At 35.4% G+C, this 16,112-nt stretch overlaps 2 protein-coding genes and 1 long non-coding RNA gene across 3 annotated transcripts in view; all 3 read right to left on the bottom strand.

The window, feature by feature from the left end:
- Positions 1–286: 286 nt before the first annotated feature.
- Positions 287–679, bottom strand: LOC138894576 (uncharacterized mitochondrial protein AtMg00810-like). The gene has a single exon (XM_070179279.1). The coding sequence runs from the start codon at positions 677–679 to the stop codon at positions 287–289; it is 393 nt and encodes a 130-aa protein (XP_070035380.1).
- A 3,092-nt stretch (positions 680–3,771) lies between these two features.
- Positions 3,772–4,338, bottom strand: LOC138894575 (uncharacterized). Its single transcript, XM_070179278.1, has 2 exons — positions 4,138–4,338; positions 3,772–4,011 (listed from the first exon to the last, which is right to left on the bottom strand). The coding sequence occupies exons 1-2, from the start codon at positions 4,336–4,338 to the stop codon at positions 3,772–3,774; spliced, it is 441 nt and encodes a 146-aa protein (XP_070035379.1).
- Positions 4,339–10,194: 5,856 nt separating this feature from the next.
- LOC104114569 (uncharacterized) overlaps positions 10,195–16,112 on the bottom strand; it is a 32,369-nt gene continuing 26,451 nt past the window's right edge. The window contains exon 3 of the long non-coding RNA XR_011408792.1: positions 10,195–10,393. This is a non-coding gene — a long non-coding RNA (uncharacterized lncRNA). The remainder of the gene's footprint in view (positions 10,394–16,112) is intronic.

Raw genomic sequence — 16,112 nt, 5'->3', positions numbered from 1 at the left:
TACAGCTCACTCACACGACGTGTGTAAGAATGAGTAAAAAGACTAAAGTACCTCTGACTAACTAACATAACTACCAATTGGCTAATATGCCTACCCTACTTTTGTACTCCCCCTCAAGCTGAAGGTTGGAAGACATCCAACACTCCAAGCTTGGAAACTAGTGAGTGATGTTGAGCTGCAGACAGACCCTTTGTGAGCAAGTCTGCAAGTTGTAGAGCAGAAGTGACATGGTGTGGTGTAAGGAGCCCAGACTTGATTTTCTGTCGTACAAAATGGCAATCTATTTCTATGTGTTTGGTGCGTTCATGAAATATGGGATTCTCAGCATTTGAATAGCTGCTTTGTTGTCACAGAATAATTGGACAGGTTTGGAAATTGGTATCCGCATTTCTTTAAGTAGGCATGATAACCAAGTGACCTCTGCTGTCACAACTACCATACTTCTATATTCTACTTCTGCTGAGCTCCTACTAATTATTTGTTGCTTCTTAGATTTCCATGAGATCAGAGAGCTCCCTAATTTGACAACATATTCTGTCACAGACCTCCTAGTATTAGGGCAGGCTGCCCAGTCTGCATCACAATAGGTAGTTAATTTGTTAACTGGCTTTGCATGCTGAAGTACTCCTAGACCTGGTGCTCCTTTGATATACTTGATCACCCTTAAGGTTGCATCCATATGATATTGCTTTGGACTTTACATGAACTGGCTCAATGTTTGTGCTGCAAAACTAATGTCAGATGTGTGTGATTGTCAAACACAAGAGCTTCCCAATCAGCTTCTGATATGCAGTAATGTCTTCTAAATATGGATCTCCTAGATTTCCCACATGAGCATCATATTCTGATGTGGTAAGCTTTTGATTCAACTCTAGAAGTGTTAAAACATGCTTAGATCCACTTAGACTAACACCTGAAATAAACTCAAGTGCAAATTTTCTTTGGTTCAGTAGAATCCCCTTTCTGTGATCTGGGGACCTCAATACCAAGAAAGTATCTCAGTTCACCCAAATCCTTCACTTTGAACTGGCTTTGTAGTGTCTTCTTAGCATCATTGACTAACTGAGGACTGCTTCCAGTGATCAATAGGTCATCTATATAAACAAGTATGATGACCATATCTGAGCCTTGCCTCTTGCTGAACAAAGAGTGATCAAAATTACTCTACAGATAACCATATGTAACCAAGGCATCTGTCAATTTTATGTTCCATTGTCTTGACGCCTATTTCAACCCATAGAGTGACTTTAGTAGGTTGCAAACTTTCCTCTCCCCTGTCTATGAAAGTCTTGTGGTAATCCTATGTATACCTCTTCATATAAGTCACCTTGTAGAAACACATTATTTACATCCATTTGATGCAAATTCCATCCTTTTGCTGCAGTAATGCTCATAATGGTCCTAATAGTTACCATTTTTTTCACTGGGGAGAAAGTGTCATGGTAGTCTAAGCCCTCCTTTTGATTGTAACCTTTAGCCACTAATCTGGCCTTAAACCTTTCTACTTCTCCATTTGCTTTATGTTTTATCTTATAGACCCATTTTGATCCAATGGCCTGCTACCCTGGTGGCATATCAACCAGCTTCCATGTGTTTTTTTTCCTCTAGTGCACTTATCTTCCGCTGCATTGCCTCAACCCATCTGCTATCTTGGACAGCTTCTTTAAATGAACCGGGTTCAATGTGTGCTGAGAAGGCCTTCAAATAGGACTGATATCCTACAGTGAGGTTTACATATGAGAGTCCTTGTGAGATTAGATATAGACTGTTCCCTATGAATGTCCATGTTGTCACATAATCCTTTATCCATATAGGTGGTCTAGAGGGTCTTGCTGATTTCCTGACATCATTCATAGCATCTCCTTCTGATGAAATGCCCCAAGCTTCTTCAACTGGATCTGTAGCTAAAGGATCTAAATTCATGCTGTTGATATCTACCTTTTCTTGATTCTGTGATGGTAATTGATCAACACTGTCTGCAAGTTTGTGTGATGATTGGAGATGTGCCTTTAGATGATGTAGGGATATTATGAGAATTAGGTTGAGAGGTGTTAGGATTAGAGGATATCTCAATAGTTGTTAGCTCAGGACGATATTGTGGGAATATGTCATCTAGGTCTGAAGTCATTCCTTTGAAAGGGAATACTTGTTCTCTGAATGTGACATCTCTGCTCACTATAAAAGTTCTATTCTCCAAATCATATACCATGTAGCCCTTTTGGGTTTTTGAATATCCTATTAGTACAACTCTCCTAGCTGTTGGAGCAAATTTGTCTCCTCTAGGCAGAATGATTGCAAAACACAAACATCCAAAAACTTTCAGATGCTCAATCTTAGCTGGTTTCTTATAAAAAGCTTTATAAGATGATTTCCCTGATAGAACAGAAGTTGGCCATTTGTTTATCAAGTAAATTGTTGTTTTAGCACAGTCACCCCAGAATCTGTTTGGCAAGGAGCTTTGAAAATTTAAGGCTCTAGCTACTTCCAATATATGCATGTGTTTTCTTTCCACCAGCCTAATTTGTTGGGGGGGTGTATGGGCAGCTACTTTGATGCACAATTCCTAATGATGTCAATAACTCATTACATTTTGAATTAAAGAATTTAGTGCCATTATCTAATCTCAATTTTTTGACATTCAAACCAAACTGATTTTGCATCATGGTAAAGAAATCCTTCAATACAACAACTACTTCACACTTTGACTATAACAAACATACCCAAGTATACCTGCTAAATTCATCCACCAATGTTACAAAGTAGTATTTTTTGTCATATGTTGGTATCTTATGAGGACCCCAAACATCTACATGTACAAGTTGAAAGATCTGATTTGTTCTACTAATACTAGGTTGAAAAGGAAGTCTATTTTTCTTAGCTAAAGAACATACTTTACAACCATATTGTAACTTGGTATTCATCTTATTCTTTAATAGAGGAATATGTTGCATTGCAACAGTTGAAGGATGGTCTAATCTGATATGCCACAGGGCTGAATCTTCCTCCACTTGCACAATATTTCCTGCTATAGCTGGTAATTCCTTATTGAGCTCTTTCTTCAGCAGATACAAACCATTGTGTTCTTTACCAATCTCCAGAGCCTTCCCACTGTAGAGACCTTGAAACATACAGAAATTAGGAAAAAATGCAGGACAACATGACAACTCCCTAGTCAGTTTAGAAACCGACATTAGATTGAATTTAAAGTCAGGGACATGTAGTACATCTCTCAGTGTCAAATCCTCCAATATCTTCACATTTCTTGTATGTGCTACATGACATTTACCCTGTTGTAGGTACTTGCACAACATTGTTATTTTGGTTTTCAATCTTTCTTACATTATCTAACACTTCTTTATAAGGTGTAACATGATGTGAAGCACCAATATCTATTATCCAAGCATAGTTAAATGCCTTGGACAATAATGAAGTTATACCTTCCATTAAAATTTGACAATCACCTGGATCAGGATCTGGATTGTTTAAAAGTCCCAACAGCTATTTGTATTAATCTTCCGTGAAGAAATGCCCCTGCATCTGAGGAGTGGTGTCAGAACTCCCTCCTTCTCCTGCTGATATGTTAGCATATCCTTTCACACTAGTGTTCTGAGGCTTTTTCTTACTTCTAAAATCTGGTGGATAACCTATAATCTTGTAACACTTCTCCTTCAAATGACCTTTGTAACCACAGTAATCACATATGAGACCTGGTTTCCTTGAAGCCTTGAAACCTTGTCCTCTTCCAGCCAGCATAGTTAAAGGCTTCTTGTTTTAATTAGCTACACTAAGTGTTCGTTGACTCTCTTCCTGAACTTCTAGTGCATACGTTTGATTCACAGTTAATACAAGTGTTTTCAGAAGGATCTCACTTATCACATGACTGTAGCTTTCATTTAAACCAACAAAGAATTGTAGTAATCGCAAGTTTTTGAACTGATCTATAAAAGGCCTAGTTTCCTCACAATCACATCTTGCTCCTTGAACCATTAGATCCATTTCATCCCAAAAATCCTTTATTTTAGTATAATAGGATATTATAAAGTCTGTACCTTGCCTTAGGGTTCATATTGTTGTCCAGAAGTGATAAAACCTAGTAAGGCTCGATTTGTTAAAACGTTCCTTAAATTCATTCCATACATTCCTCGCATCTGATGTGTAGATGATGCTAGGCTGCAATTCAGTAAATACAGTGCGACCAATCCATGAAAGCATTACGATGTTACCCCATTCACATTGATTCCCTAATTTACCTCTGTAAGATATTCTCAAACAGGTTTCATCTATGAACCGTAACTTTTTTTTACCAACAATGCCATTCTCATCGATCTGCTCGCGCATAGTTTTCAGGTCATGTATGCTTGATATCAATCAGTATTATTCCAAGAGTTTCAGTTTAATGTAAAAAATAGTGGATGATTGTGATCAATTTATAAATTTCCAGTTTCTGCCATGACAAACCAGCTCAAGCTTCGAAAATGGCCGTCAATTGGAATTTTGAAATCTTTGATCTAATCTCAAATCACCCGCTCTGATGCCATGATAAAATTTGAGTGCAGATCTAGAATAAATCACAGTTGCATGCGACTAAGAATGAACATTGTAGAGAGAAAAAGATGACTAGAGAAGAAGATCATTATTTCTGTTAGAGAGTAACTGACTCTGTTAATACAGAGTGCTTGTTTTATACAGCTCACTCACACGAGTCACGCGTGTAAGAATGGGTAAAAAGACTAAAGTACCCCTGACTAACTAACATAACTACCAATTGGCTAATATGCCTACCATACTTTAATAGTTAGGGAGCTTTTGGTTGTTACTTGAAAATAGCAAGAAGTCTGTTAAAAAACCCAAATGGAAATAGAACAAAGAAACATATACAGATAACCAAGGAAACATCTCACATTCAAGATTTCATTTTAGGAGCAGAAATAATGTGTCTGTACAATTGCCCGCAGTAATCACATCATTCATTTGTATGTTTGATGCTATTTTACCTAAGAGAGAAAACAAAAACAAAAATAACACTGCATGATCTATAAAACCACCATGGTTTCTACCCTGCCATATATATTCATTTTACCCGAGAAAAAGAAAGAACTTGTAATTGCTAAGGTTTCTGTTTTCTTTCCTGTTTGCAGTTCCAAGTTGAAAATCCAGAGAAAAACTGTTTGAGTACAAAAGGGATTTCAAGGTTCTTGTAACTCGACAACCCAAGCTGAAAAAGACTCTCTTTTCCTGCCAATTGACACATGATCATTATTTTCTAGCCTCTTGCTTGTGAGAGATTCTTGTAATTTTTTCTCAAACTTCACATCCCAAGCCTCTTGCTTCTGATCCTTTCATTATCTTTAACCTTTTGCAAGAAGAAAAAAACATATCCCAAGGAACATCACCAACAAGCATCAAGTCACCATCTTTATCTTTCATAAGCAGGTGCAAATTCTGACTTCCCTTTCTGAATATTCACCTATACTGAGCTTGAACATGTTCTCTAACACCTTAAGTAGTTCTGAACATCCCTTATACATTTTCAGATCAATTTTTCTAAGATAAGGGGCTCCATCCATTTTGTTTAAATCTCAACATGAAGAATCAACTCCATTTTGTGAAATAAACAAACATATCCCGTTCTATAGTGATAAGTAGTGATAAGTAGTTCAATCAATATAATAAATTTACAGACTAAACAATGTCATTAAATCTTCTCGAAATTATAATGGCATACATTAAGATAGCTTTCGGTAAATATTATAAATATACTTTAATAGTTGGGATCAGAAAGTTTTTTTACTTATATGAGAAGACCCATCAACAGCTCATCAGATTGACATTATTCAATATCTACAGCAACCATACATGGGGTTGGAGTTGCACCATCTAAATACTAACTTAATCAAAGCATCTCATTTAACTATTCTCAACATCCAATCCTCAACTCATGCCCGAAGACCGCTATTTTTCTGGAGGATTACTGATGAAACTTGATGTAGTAAATCAAGCATGCTGCCCTGCTCTGAGATGGTAAATGCTTAAAAAACAAAAATTACTCAAGAACTAGCCTTTAGCTTATCTTTTTAAAACATATTCAAACTCTCCCACTACGAGTCCTTCGAGAAATCTGTCTTGCATCCAGGAGGAAACGAAACTGACATAAAACATAACCAAATAAGTTGTCAATCAACTAATAGAGGATAACCTATTGATCCCGAACAATGTTTAACTACAAATAAAATGTACTTTGTGGGAGCAAGAAATCACTTAAAAAGAAAGAAAATGTGTTAAAATAAGCAGTTTATGGTGCAATAATTGACACTAACTATACATAAAACCTAAGACAATGAGACCTAAGCACATCCACGTAGTGCCAATGATATTTTAGACTCTTCAACATCCTTACTGGAACGTCCTTAATGTTTTAATCTTGGCAAGTTGCTCATCTCAGAAACTGTGAATTCACATGATATCGTCATTAGCTTGTATAAATACTTCTAAGTTTAATGAATAATCTATTAGCCATAATGGCTGATACCGATTTATTATTAGAACATTATAGCATGCCTTCTTCAAGCCATCCCTCTCTAACTTTGTCAGTTATTTTGTGAACGAATAGCAGAACCCAGCTCTAAAGCTACTTCTTTTCATTTCTTTTTCTTTTTCTTTTTCCTGATAAATATGTCCAAAAAGCTTCGACGGAAACAGGGGTAAAAAGAAAAAGATAAAAAAGTTGGTGGGTTGAAGGTGAGAGAGACTAAGTGGCTCTTCTAAAATTGTCAGCAAAAAGTGATATTACCCCGCTTCTTTAACTCTGAGGTAGAACATGACCAAAATCATAGAACACAATTAAGCCAGACCTGCTCCTAAAAATCCACCAGCAATAAAACCTCAAAACCTCTACTGAAGTCATACAAATAGATGAAGATTTACATCCATACTAAGCACTGACTAAAGCAGTTTATGAGAACAAAATCTATTGATCACTTCTTTACCAAAAAAGAGATTTAAATTAGTCATCCTTAATCCAAGTCATCATCAATCCAACAATCATTTACTTGGAACTCATCCCCTTGCAAAGAAGAGTCCATAAATTGTCAAACATTTGTTGAGGGTTCCCCTCTCTGCAAAGAAGAATATTCTTGTTGTTCCCCTCCCTGCAAACAAGAATATCTTTGTTGCCAAACATTTGTTAAGCCCGGCAAAGAAGAATATTCTTGTTGTGCCCCTCCCTGCAAAGAAGAATATCTTTGTTGCCAAACATTTGTTGAGCCCGGCAAAGAAGAATATCCTTGTTGTTCCCCTCCTTGCAAAGAAGAATATCTTTGTTGCCAAACATTTGTTGAGGGTTCCCCTCCCTGCAGCAATAACAACAAAAATAACAACATACCCAGTATTATCCCACACCAGTGGGTTTTGGGGAGGATAGTGTATACGCAGACATTACCCCCTATCTTGTGAGGATAGAGAGGTTGTTTCCAATAGACCATCGGCTCAGGAAAGCATAAGCACCATATTAATAAAAATATAGACAAGAAGGGACATCACCAAAAAGCCATAGAAAAGCAGAATAAAAACAACAAGATAGTAAGGTGATCAACAATGAAAGAAAATAATGATTAGTCATAAAAACCTACTACCAGCGGAAGGCGAGATTGCGTGCCAATACTACTGTTATGAACACTCTAGACTACCTACTCTATTATCCTAATCCTCAACTTTCATATCTTCCTATCAAGGGTCATATCCTTGGTTAGCTGAAGTTGTGTCATGTCTTGCCTAATTCCCTCCCTGCAAAGAAGAATATACTTGTTGCGGAATATGGAATTGAGCAGAGCTTTGGTCAAATGTGGGGAATGAAGTTAAGGGGTAGAGGTTAAAAGTCCTGATAGCTGGGAAAGAGTGTTGGTAGCCAAGACTTGCGGAACCGTAAAGGGCAGTGGCAATCCTTTTGGCCTATCAGTGTTGGTGGGCACTAGTTGAGAAGAGGTGCCAAAAGAAGGCAATGAAGGTGGAACTATAGCTGGCGGCTCCAATTCTTGTGGCCGACCAGGGTCAACTTCTTGTGAAGGTTCTCCACTTTTCTATCTCTTCACCAATGGAGCCGGGATAAACTTGTCACGCCATCTTGTAATGGTTTTTCTAGACGTTGCAGAAGCAAACATCATAAAGGGAAAAAAAACTGAAACTTATTCACATAAATGTGAAAAAGCTTACTCCTAAACAACTGCTGCATCTTTGTGTATTTTGCTGCCTGTGTGTTGTAGTGAGGACTCTTTCGAATGGTGTCGTAAACCTTTAAAAATACTCCAGGCAGAATGTCAAAGGTCCCATTTTTATGTTCAGGTTGCCCTCTCAGGTCGACCCTCTCGACCTCCACATGATACATAAATCGATTGTTATCTAAGAATTCTTTTACTAGTGTGTCACAATCTAACATCTTGACCCTCTATTCCTTTTCATTAAGTGCAAAGATATCGAATCCTATCCTAGATCCTGTCCACCCCAAAACTCCCTCAATATGTTTCCTCAACTAGAGGATGGAGAAGTCTGACCCTTTCCAGTCAAAGACCCTGCTAGGGGTGGTAATTTGAACCTAAACCCATCCAACCCGCTCAACCCGGCCAGAGATTAATGGGTTGAGCTATAACATTTTAGCTCATAGGTCAATTTGGGCTGAGCCCAAGTTAACCCATTATTTTTTGTAGCCCATTCTGACCTATGAAGTAGCCCAAATACAATTCATTAAGCTCACCCCAAAACAAAAGGATCTCAACCCAACTTATCTAGAAATTTACTTAGTTACCCCCACCCACCCATGCCCCACCCCCGCAAAAAAAAATATTTTTACTTTTTTTTTTTGTATTTTTAGTTTTCTGTTTTTTCGTTTTCCTGCACCACCCATCCCAACCCCCCATTGAATTTTTTTTTTTTACTTTTTTTTTGTATTTTCAATTTTCTGTTTTCTGGTTTTTCGTTTTCCTGTATCACCCACTCACCACCCCCAACCCCTCTCCCCCCGCGCGCAATTTGTTTTTGTATTTTATTTTCTATATTTTTGTTTTTCTGCACCCCCGCATCCCCGCGTGCAATTGTTTTTTGTATTTTATTTTTTATTTTTTATTTTTTTACTTAGTTACCACCCACCCCCGCAAAAATATTTTTTTTTTTGTATTTTCAATTTTCTGTTTTCTGTTTTTTCGTTTTTCTGCATCACACACCCCACCCGCAAAATATTTTTCAACTTACATATTTTAAATACTAATTTGTTATTTAAGAAAATATATTTTGATTCTCAAAATATTAATAGTATTTATTTACAGTTTATACATAGGTGTATAAAAGATAAAAGGCTTTATTTATGCAAAATGATTATGGTTCTAAAATATGGGTCAAGTTGGGCAGGTTGGGCTATGACCTATTGTTTAGTCCATCTTGACCCAGCCCATCTTAGCCCAAGTAAACTTTAGGCTGGGTTGGGCAATGACCCATTTATTTACCTAACCCATCTTGAACCACCCAAATTCAGTTCAACTCGCCCATTTGTCACCCCTAGACCTTGCTAGTCTTGGGATTGACCAGGGTTGCAACAACCATGGGATAATAACCTGCCATAAAAGAAGTTAGAAGTTAGAAGTTCAGGGGATGTATAGGTGATAAAATTAATAACAACTTAGAAAATGGGGGAAGAACATTATCTCCCTCTTTCTCTTTTCCTTTTGAGGTTAGCAGGGACCAAAAACCAAATTTTGTTGGTTTCCTTTTGAGGCTAGCAAGGGTGAGGGTACAACAATCAAATCTTGTTCATTTCCTTGACCAGAAATCAAATTATGTTGGTTTCTTTTTTAGGTTAGCAAGGGTGCGGGTGCAGCAACCAAAGCTTGCTCATTTACTTGAGCAGAAACTTGCATTTGCCCTTCTGTGGCAAAATCAAATCCCATGCTGAATGAGGTTTCCAAGCCAATTTTCTGCAGTTCTTCTTTAATCTCCATGAACTCATTTATGGGAAAGAGTGAGTATCTTGAAGTAGAGAGTAGTTCGAACAGCACAACGGGCCGCCTTCAAAGAACAAAGGAAAATATCTAGAAAGACTAACTCCCATGCTCTTGGCAAGTTCATAGTGCAAAAATCCCCTCTGTATTGGAAATCCCTTAAGTTGTTAAGGATGTTCCGTGTCAAAGTCTGATCCCTGTATCGCTCGAGCTCATCACTGCCCTTTTGAATGCAATAATGAAGGGAGTATCCCTAACGGTGAGGGTGCTCCCTTATTCAATCCAAATTTGCATTAAGCAACTTTTGGGGATGAGACTTTGTTGATTTGGACTTCTGTTTCTAGTATGGAACAATGTCGCAAATAAATCTACAAGCGATTTACATAATTTATTGGTCCATTCGTCCTTGCCTAAAAAAACAAAAAGAAAAAAAGCAATCAAAAGTAAAGTACAGAGATAAAAACCTTTCCTGAAAAAAGAAAAAAGAAAAAAAGCAATCAAAAGTAAAGTACAAAGATAGCACCTTGCCTGAAAAAATAAAAAGAAAAAAAGAAATCAAAAATAAAGTACAGAGATAGGGAAGATAAAAAGGGAAACGTGGCTAGACGCGTGTCTAGTTAACACTTTTTCTTAAAATATGTGTCTTTTATTACAGTAAAAACATTCAGAGCCCGTTTGGGTTAGCTGAATTTAAGTAGCTTTTAAGAAGTAAGTACTTAAAAATAATTTTTAAGTGTGGAGCTGAGAATAAGAAGCTTATGTGTTTGATAAAAAGTACTGAAAAGTTCTTTTATTATTAAAAAGACTGAAATACCCTTAAAACTATTAAGCGAAAAATGAGCTTGTTATTGCAATGATAAATCCACAGGATGCCAATAATAAGAACTTCCTTTTTTTTTTCCTACAACAATAATGATAATTTCAACCTCCTAAAGTGCATGTTGCCACATTCTTCCATACTTCAAATAAAATCCTAATATATAACCAATTGTCGACGATAGAGCAATACATTTGCACCTCAATCTAATTAATGGAAGAATTTGCACATAAACAATTTATAACTTCCCTTGCAAATAATGACAACAATATACTCAAGACTATAGTGATCTTATGGCTGATATATAATAGAAACAAAGATATATCATAACATTGCAATTATTCGTCCATGCAACGTTAAATTGCTTCAATCATTCATATTGAACTTTCTTCAAGTAACATAAGAAAAAAGAACAGTAATGACCCGACTTGTCGTTTTAAGAATTAATGTCTCGTTCAGTGACTTAAGGTATCGAGTAGCTTCGCAATATGTATTATGACCCACGGGTGTGATCGAGTTTGATTTACTGATAATTTAGAATTTAATTAAAAGAACAATCCTTATTTAGAAGCTTAAATGAAAAGAGTTGACCGGAGAGTTGACTTTTAAATAAATGACTTTGGAATGGAATTTTGATGATGTAAATAGTTCTGTATGGTGATTTTGGACTTAGGAGCGTGTCCAGGAAATTATTTGGAGGTCTGTAAAGGAATTTGTCTTGAAATGACGAAAGATGAATTTTTGGGAAGTTTGACCGGGGGTTATTTTTTGATAGCGGAAGCTTAGTGCATCGGGCTGCCCTTTTTTTAAAAAGAGCTAATAAAACTATATATTGTAATAATATGCAATATTTTAACTGAAACTTGAATAAATACATTTAACCAATGATATACCGCTATTGTATCAAAATATACAATAATATTGTACAGTTATACTACAACAGTATATTGTAATGGTATACATATATACCAAAAAAATATATTATAATAATATTTAAATTAATTATTTTGATGTGTAGAATCAAGATTTTTTTTTCCTGGTTTCTATGGGTAATCCTGTGTATATCCCATATTAATAACCTAGTACCCTTGTAATATAATTAATCTTAGGGGCTTTCAGCGCATCGGGCTAGAAAAAATTTATTTTCGCCAAGCCCATTACAATGAAATATTTAAATGGGCTCACCTCCCAAAACAAATGCTAAGCCTATTCACAAAAAGCGGGCTAACTTAATCTTCTTCAAAGAAGATGTCTGTCTAGTCTCTCATAACAAAGTTAGACAGATAATTAAGGGGTATTATCACTTTTAGCTCGCGTCGTAAACTATTAACATCTGGTAGTCAGAAAAGTGTATAAATTTTGTATATAACATACAAAATGTATATATATACAAAAACTATACAAATTCTATACAGTTTTCGGCTATTATTTTTACAACCGCTATACAATGTCATTTTTTCCGATAATTAGCAAATTTATTCGGAAGAGCTTTAAACTCATCAAAGTTAATAAATTTGTCCTACCCGATGTCAGAATACTCGCTTCGAAAGAAAGACATAAATAAAAAGCAAGGTCGTGGAGACACGTCTTGACCTAATTACTCAAATAATTTCCTTTAATCATGTTAGACTTAATTCTTTAGAGTTCAATGCACAAACTAAGGTCGGGAATACTTATCTTGGTGAGTGTAGGCTAGGGTCAGGGAAACCGGTCCTAGTTTGTGATTAAAAAATTTCAACAATTGAAAGCGAACATAGGCAAAACATGCAAGCCCAATAAGACACAGTTTATCCAAAATCTATTTTAAGTCAAGTAGGAATTAATAAATCGGCGGTGCCAGAAATACATAATTTAGGGAGTGCCTCATACCTTCTCTCCAATCAATAGAATTTTATACCTGGTCTTCTATGTTCGCGGACCATAAAAGAAATCAAAACTTTTCTTGATTAGTGATTTAATAAAAAGTGACTTGAAACACTGAACTGATACTATTCCAAGTGATGACTCCTAAACTAATATAAGAATTTTTTTTTCGAATAATGTCACTTTAATTGAAAAACTTTATTTACCCCACATGGAAAAAAGGAAGTGTGGCATAACCAAAACAACCATACCAAAATATAAGATTCCATTTTTATCAGTTTTCTCCCAAAATTTTGGACATCCTAGTAAAAGCAATAAACATGACCTAGGGGTGTCAATGGTTCGGTTCGGTCAGTTATTTTATAAAATTTGTACCATACTAATTTTTCGGTTATTCTATTATGTATAACCAAATTGGACTTTTCGAAACCGTCCAAATTATGTCGGCTTCTCTTCGGTATCGATATGATTCGATTAATTTTCGGTATTTTTGTCAAAGTCTTGTAAAAGTCACTAGTAGAATGCAACAACATACATACTTTTATAGAACTTAACAAAATTCTCTAGATATTTTTACTGTTTAAAGGGTGATGAATTAAGAAAATATGAAAGATAGCGAGAGTATAGATCCATTAACTATTCCATAGCAGCGTAAAAAAACTAAGCAAAGATAAAGAAAATATAAATCACACGAGTGAAAAGATATTAACCAAGTTGGAATTCATGAATAAAGTTTATAGAAGATTAAATATTTAAAAGAAAAATCCAAATCATACGATAAGGAAATATATTCAATACATTGTAGATTGCTATTCATAATCGCTATAATACCATGTCTTGCTTGTGAATATACTAGAAATAACTTAGTGACAGTAGGGGAAGCATAATAGGTTTGAGAATTATGATTTTGAGTTTAATTACTTGTAACCATTCTCATAATTCCAAATCCCAAGAAAATAATTAATGCATTATTATTTTTAAACTTATATATATATTTTTATTAACAAGTATGGCAATAATGATTAACAAGTATGACAGTAAAATATTTTTATATATAGCAGGTTCAATAAATTCAGATATGATAATAATAAATTTCGAGCGACAATCAAGCTACTACTAAATATACTCCTAATACTTTTTAATATCTTTTCCTATATCTTCTATTGAAACCAATCCATTACCTAAAACATTTAAATGGTTAGAAACTAATTCATTCCACAACGTAATATATTTTTCTATTTTTATGTTGAGAACTTGCCATAACAAATTTTCTACTTTCCATACATTGGATATTTTTACCAGTAAAAAAATACATGGGCTATTTATATAACATAACTCTAGTGAAATTATACATCGTATATTCTGAAAGTAATAAAATACATATATTTTGTGAAAAATATAATGTATATTTGAGATATATATACATTATAAATCATGTATTTTCAAAGGAAAATCATGTATATATACATATGTTGCTTATACTCATATTTATATTTAAATATATATCATCAATATACCATTTATATTTTTCACTAATATAATATATATATATATATATATATATATTTGTATACATTATGTCTATATAATAAGTTTATCTGATATATTTCTTATTAATGGCATATTAAAATTTTAGATTTTTTTCTGATAAGGTATTTGCTAGTAATATACTTCGAATAATACATGTTGTGTGGGAGAGAGAAAGAAATAAATGTCGAGAAGAGGAAAAAATTGAAAAGAAAAACTCAGTTGAAAAGATTTATTGTAGATTCAATTTTAATATCGAAGGCTCCACGTGAGAGAAATTAGCTACTACTATTTAATTGTGATTTTTAGATCCCATAATTTATGTCTTTCGTTCGCTCATCAATGATGTGCCTAACTTTTATAATATGCTAGTATTGTAAAAGAAATTTTTATTTGTGGATTAAATTAAAATTAATCTTCTTTTTTTAAATAGTTTTTGGAAAGGGATTAGACGTGTAAAATTCTCAGTACAAAAACCTTAAAAGACAGACAAAGTTGTCGTACTATATATGTAAGCAAACGTGCCTAAAGGTCCACCAGTGCTTGTGGTTGTGGTGGACATGTCATACCCCACATTTGGTAGTTGGAAGTTGGCCAAATGTGATAAATAAACATACATAGATATGAAAAGTTGATGTGATTTTGGGAAGAGAAAAATAGAGTCCTAAACGAACCGAAGGGAGGACATGAACCTCCTCTAGAGATAGGTGTCCCAAGCTAGTATTGTAAAAAGAAATTGTTAATTTCATCGATTAGAGCTTCTTAAATGTCCATCAATCAAAGAGAAGAAACAACGCCCAATACGACCAGAAATGACCAGCCGGTCATCGATGCGAGCAGTCCTCTGTACATTCATCTTTCGGACAGTCCTGGAGTAATGCTAGTGCCAGTTCCATTCGGTGGAGTTGGATATAAGTCTTGGAGAAGAAATGTGTTACGAGCTATATCGGTCAAAAATAAATAAGGGTTCATAAATGGGGAATGTAGGAAACCTAGCCTTAATTCACCTCAATTGTGCCAATGGGAGAGATACGACGATATGGTGACCTTCTGGATTCTCAATTCCCTTGCAAAAGAGGCTTCTGACAGTGTTGAGTATGTTAATGACTCAGTCGAGCTATGGAGGGAGATGGAAGATCGATATGATCAAACAAATGGAGCGAAGTTTTTTCAAATCCAAAAGGAGATCAACGATCTTGTTCAGGGCTCATTAGACATCACTGCCTACTATACATGAATGAAGAGACTGTGGCAAGAATTAAACACACCGAGTGCTAAGTCTCAGTGCAGCTGTGTTTGCACATATAGATCAAAGGAAACGATGCATAAAGTAAAACAAGATCGACAACTCATCCAATTTTTGATGGGCTTAAATGAGGTCTATACAATAGTGCGAGGAAGCATTTTGATGATGAAACCTCTACCGTCTTTGGCACATGCTTTCTACCACCTAATACAGGAAGAGAAACAAAGGGAATTCAGGGCAAGTAATCAACTGAATCTCGAGTCTACTTCACTACATGTGAATTCCACATCTACAGAACATCAAAATCCATTCGAAGCTAGGAACTTCAAAACACACTACACTGGAAATAACAGAGGTCGCCCATTCTGTGACTATTGCAAGAAACCGGGTCACACAAAGGAGAAATGTTACAAGTTACATGGGTATCCCCAAGGCAACTCATACAACAATAAGAATTTTAATCGGGCCAATGCTCAACAGTTCAATCAGAATAACAACTCAAATCAGACTCAGGGTCACAAGTTCATCAGAGGAAAAGGAGTTGTGGCAAATGTACATGGAGTTCCAGTTGATTTACTTCATAAGAAGGAAGATGATTTAGTTGCACATGATGAGAATCAAAATGTCAACCTAACAAGAGATAAGTATGGGCAGATAATGAGTCCGTTGCAGCACT

The sequence above is a fragment of the Nicotiana tomentosiformis genome, chromosome 6 (genome assembly GCF_000390325.3).
Source record: "Nicotiana tomentosiformis chromosome 6, ASM39032v3, whole genome shotgun sequence".
Lineage (NCBI taxonomy): Eukaryota > Viridiplantae > Streptophyta > Magnoliopsida > Solanales > Solanaceae > Nicotiana > Nicotiana tomentosiformis.
This window is presented reverse-complemented; position numbering and strand designations above follow the sequence as displayed.

Coding starts and splice junctions, on each gene's coding strand:
- LOC138894576 (XM_070179279.1), bottom strand. CDS start 679: ATGGATGCAACCTTAAGGGTGATCAAGTATATCAAAGGAGCACCAGGT.
- LOC138894575 (XM_070179278.1), bottom strand. CDS start 4,338: ATGCGCGAGCAGATCGATGAGAATGGCATTGTTGGTAAAAAAAAGTTA. Junction 4,012..4,137: donor ACACATCAGATGCGAGGAAT/GTATGGAATGAA, acceptor ACTAAAATAAAG/GATTTTTGGGATGAAATGGA.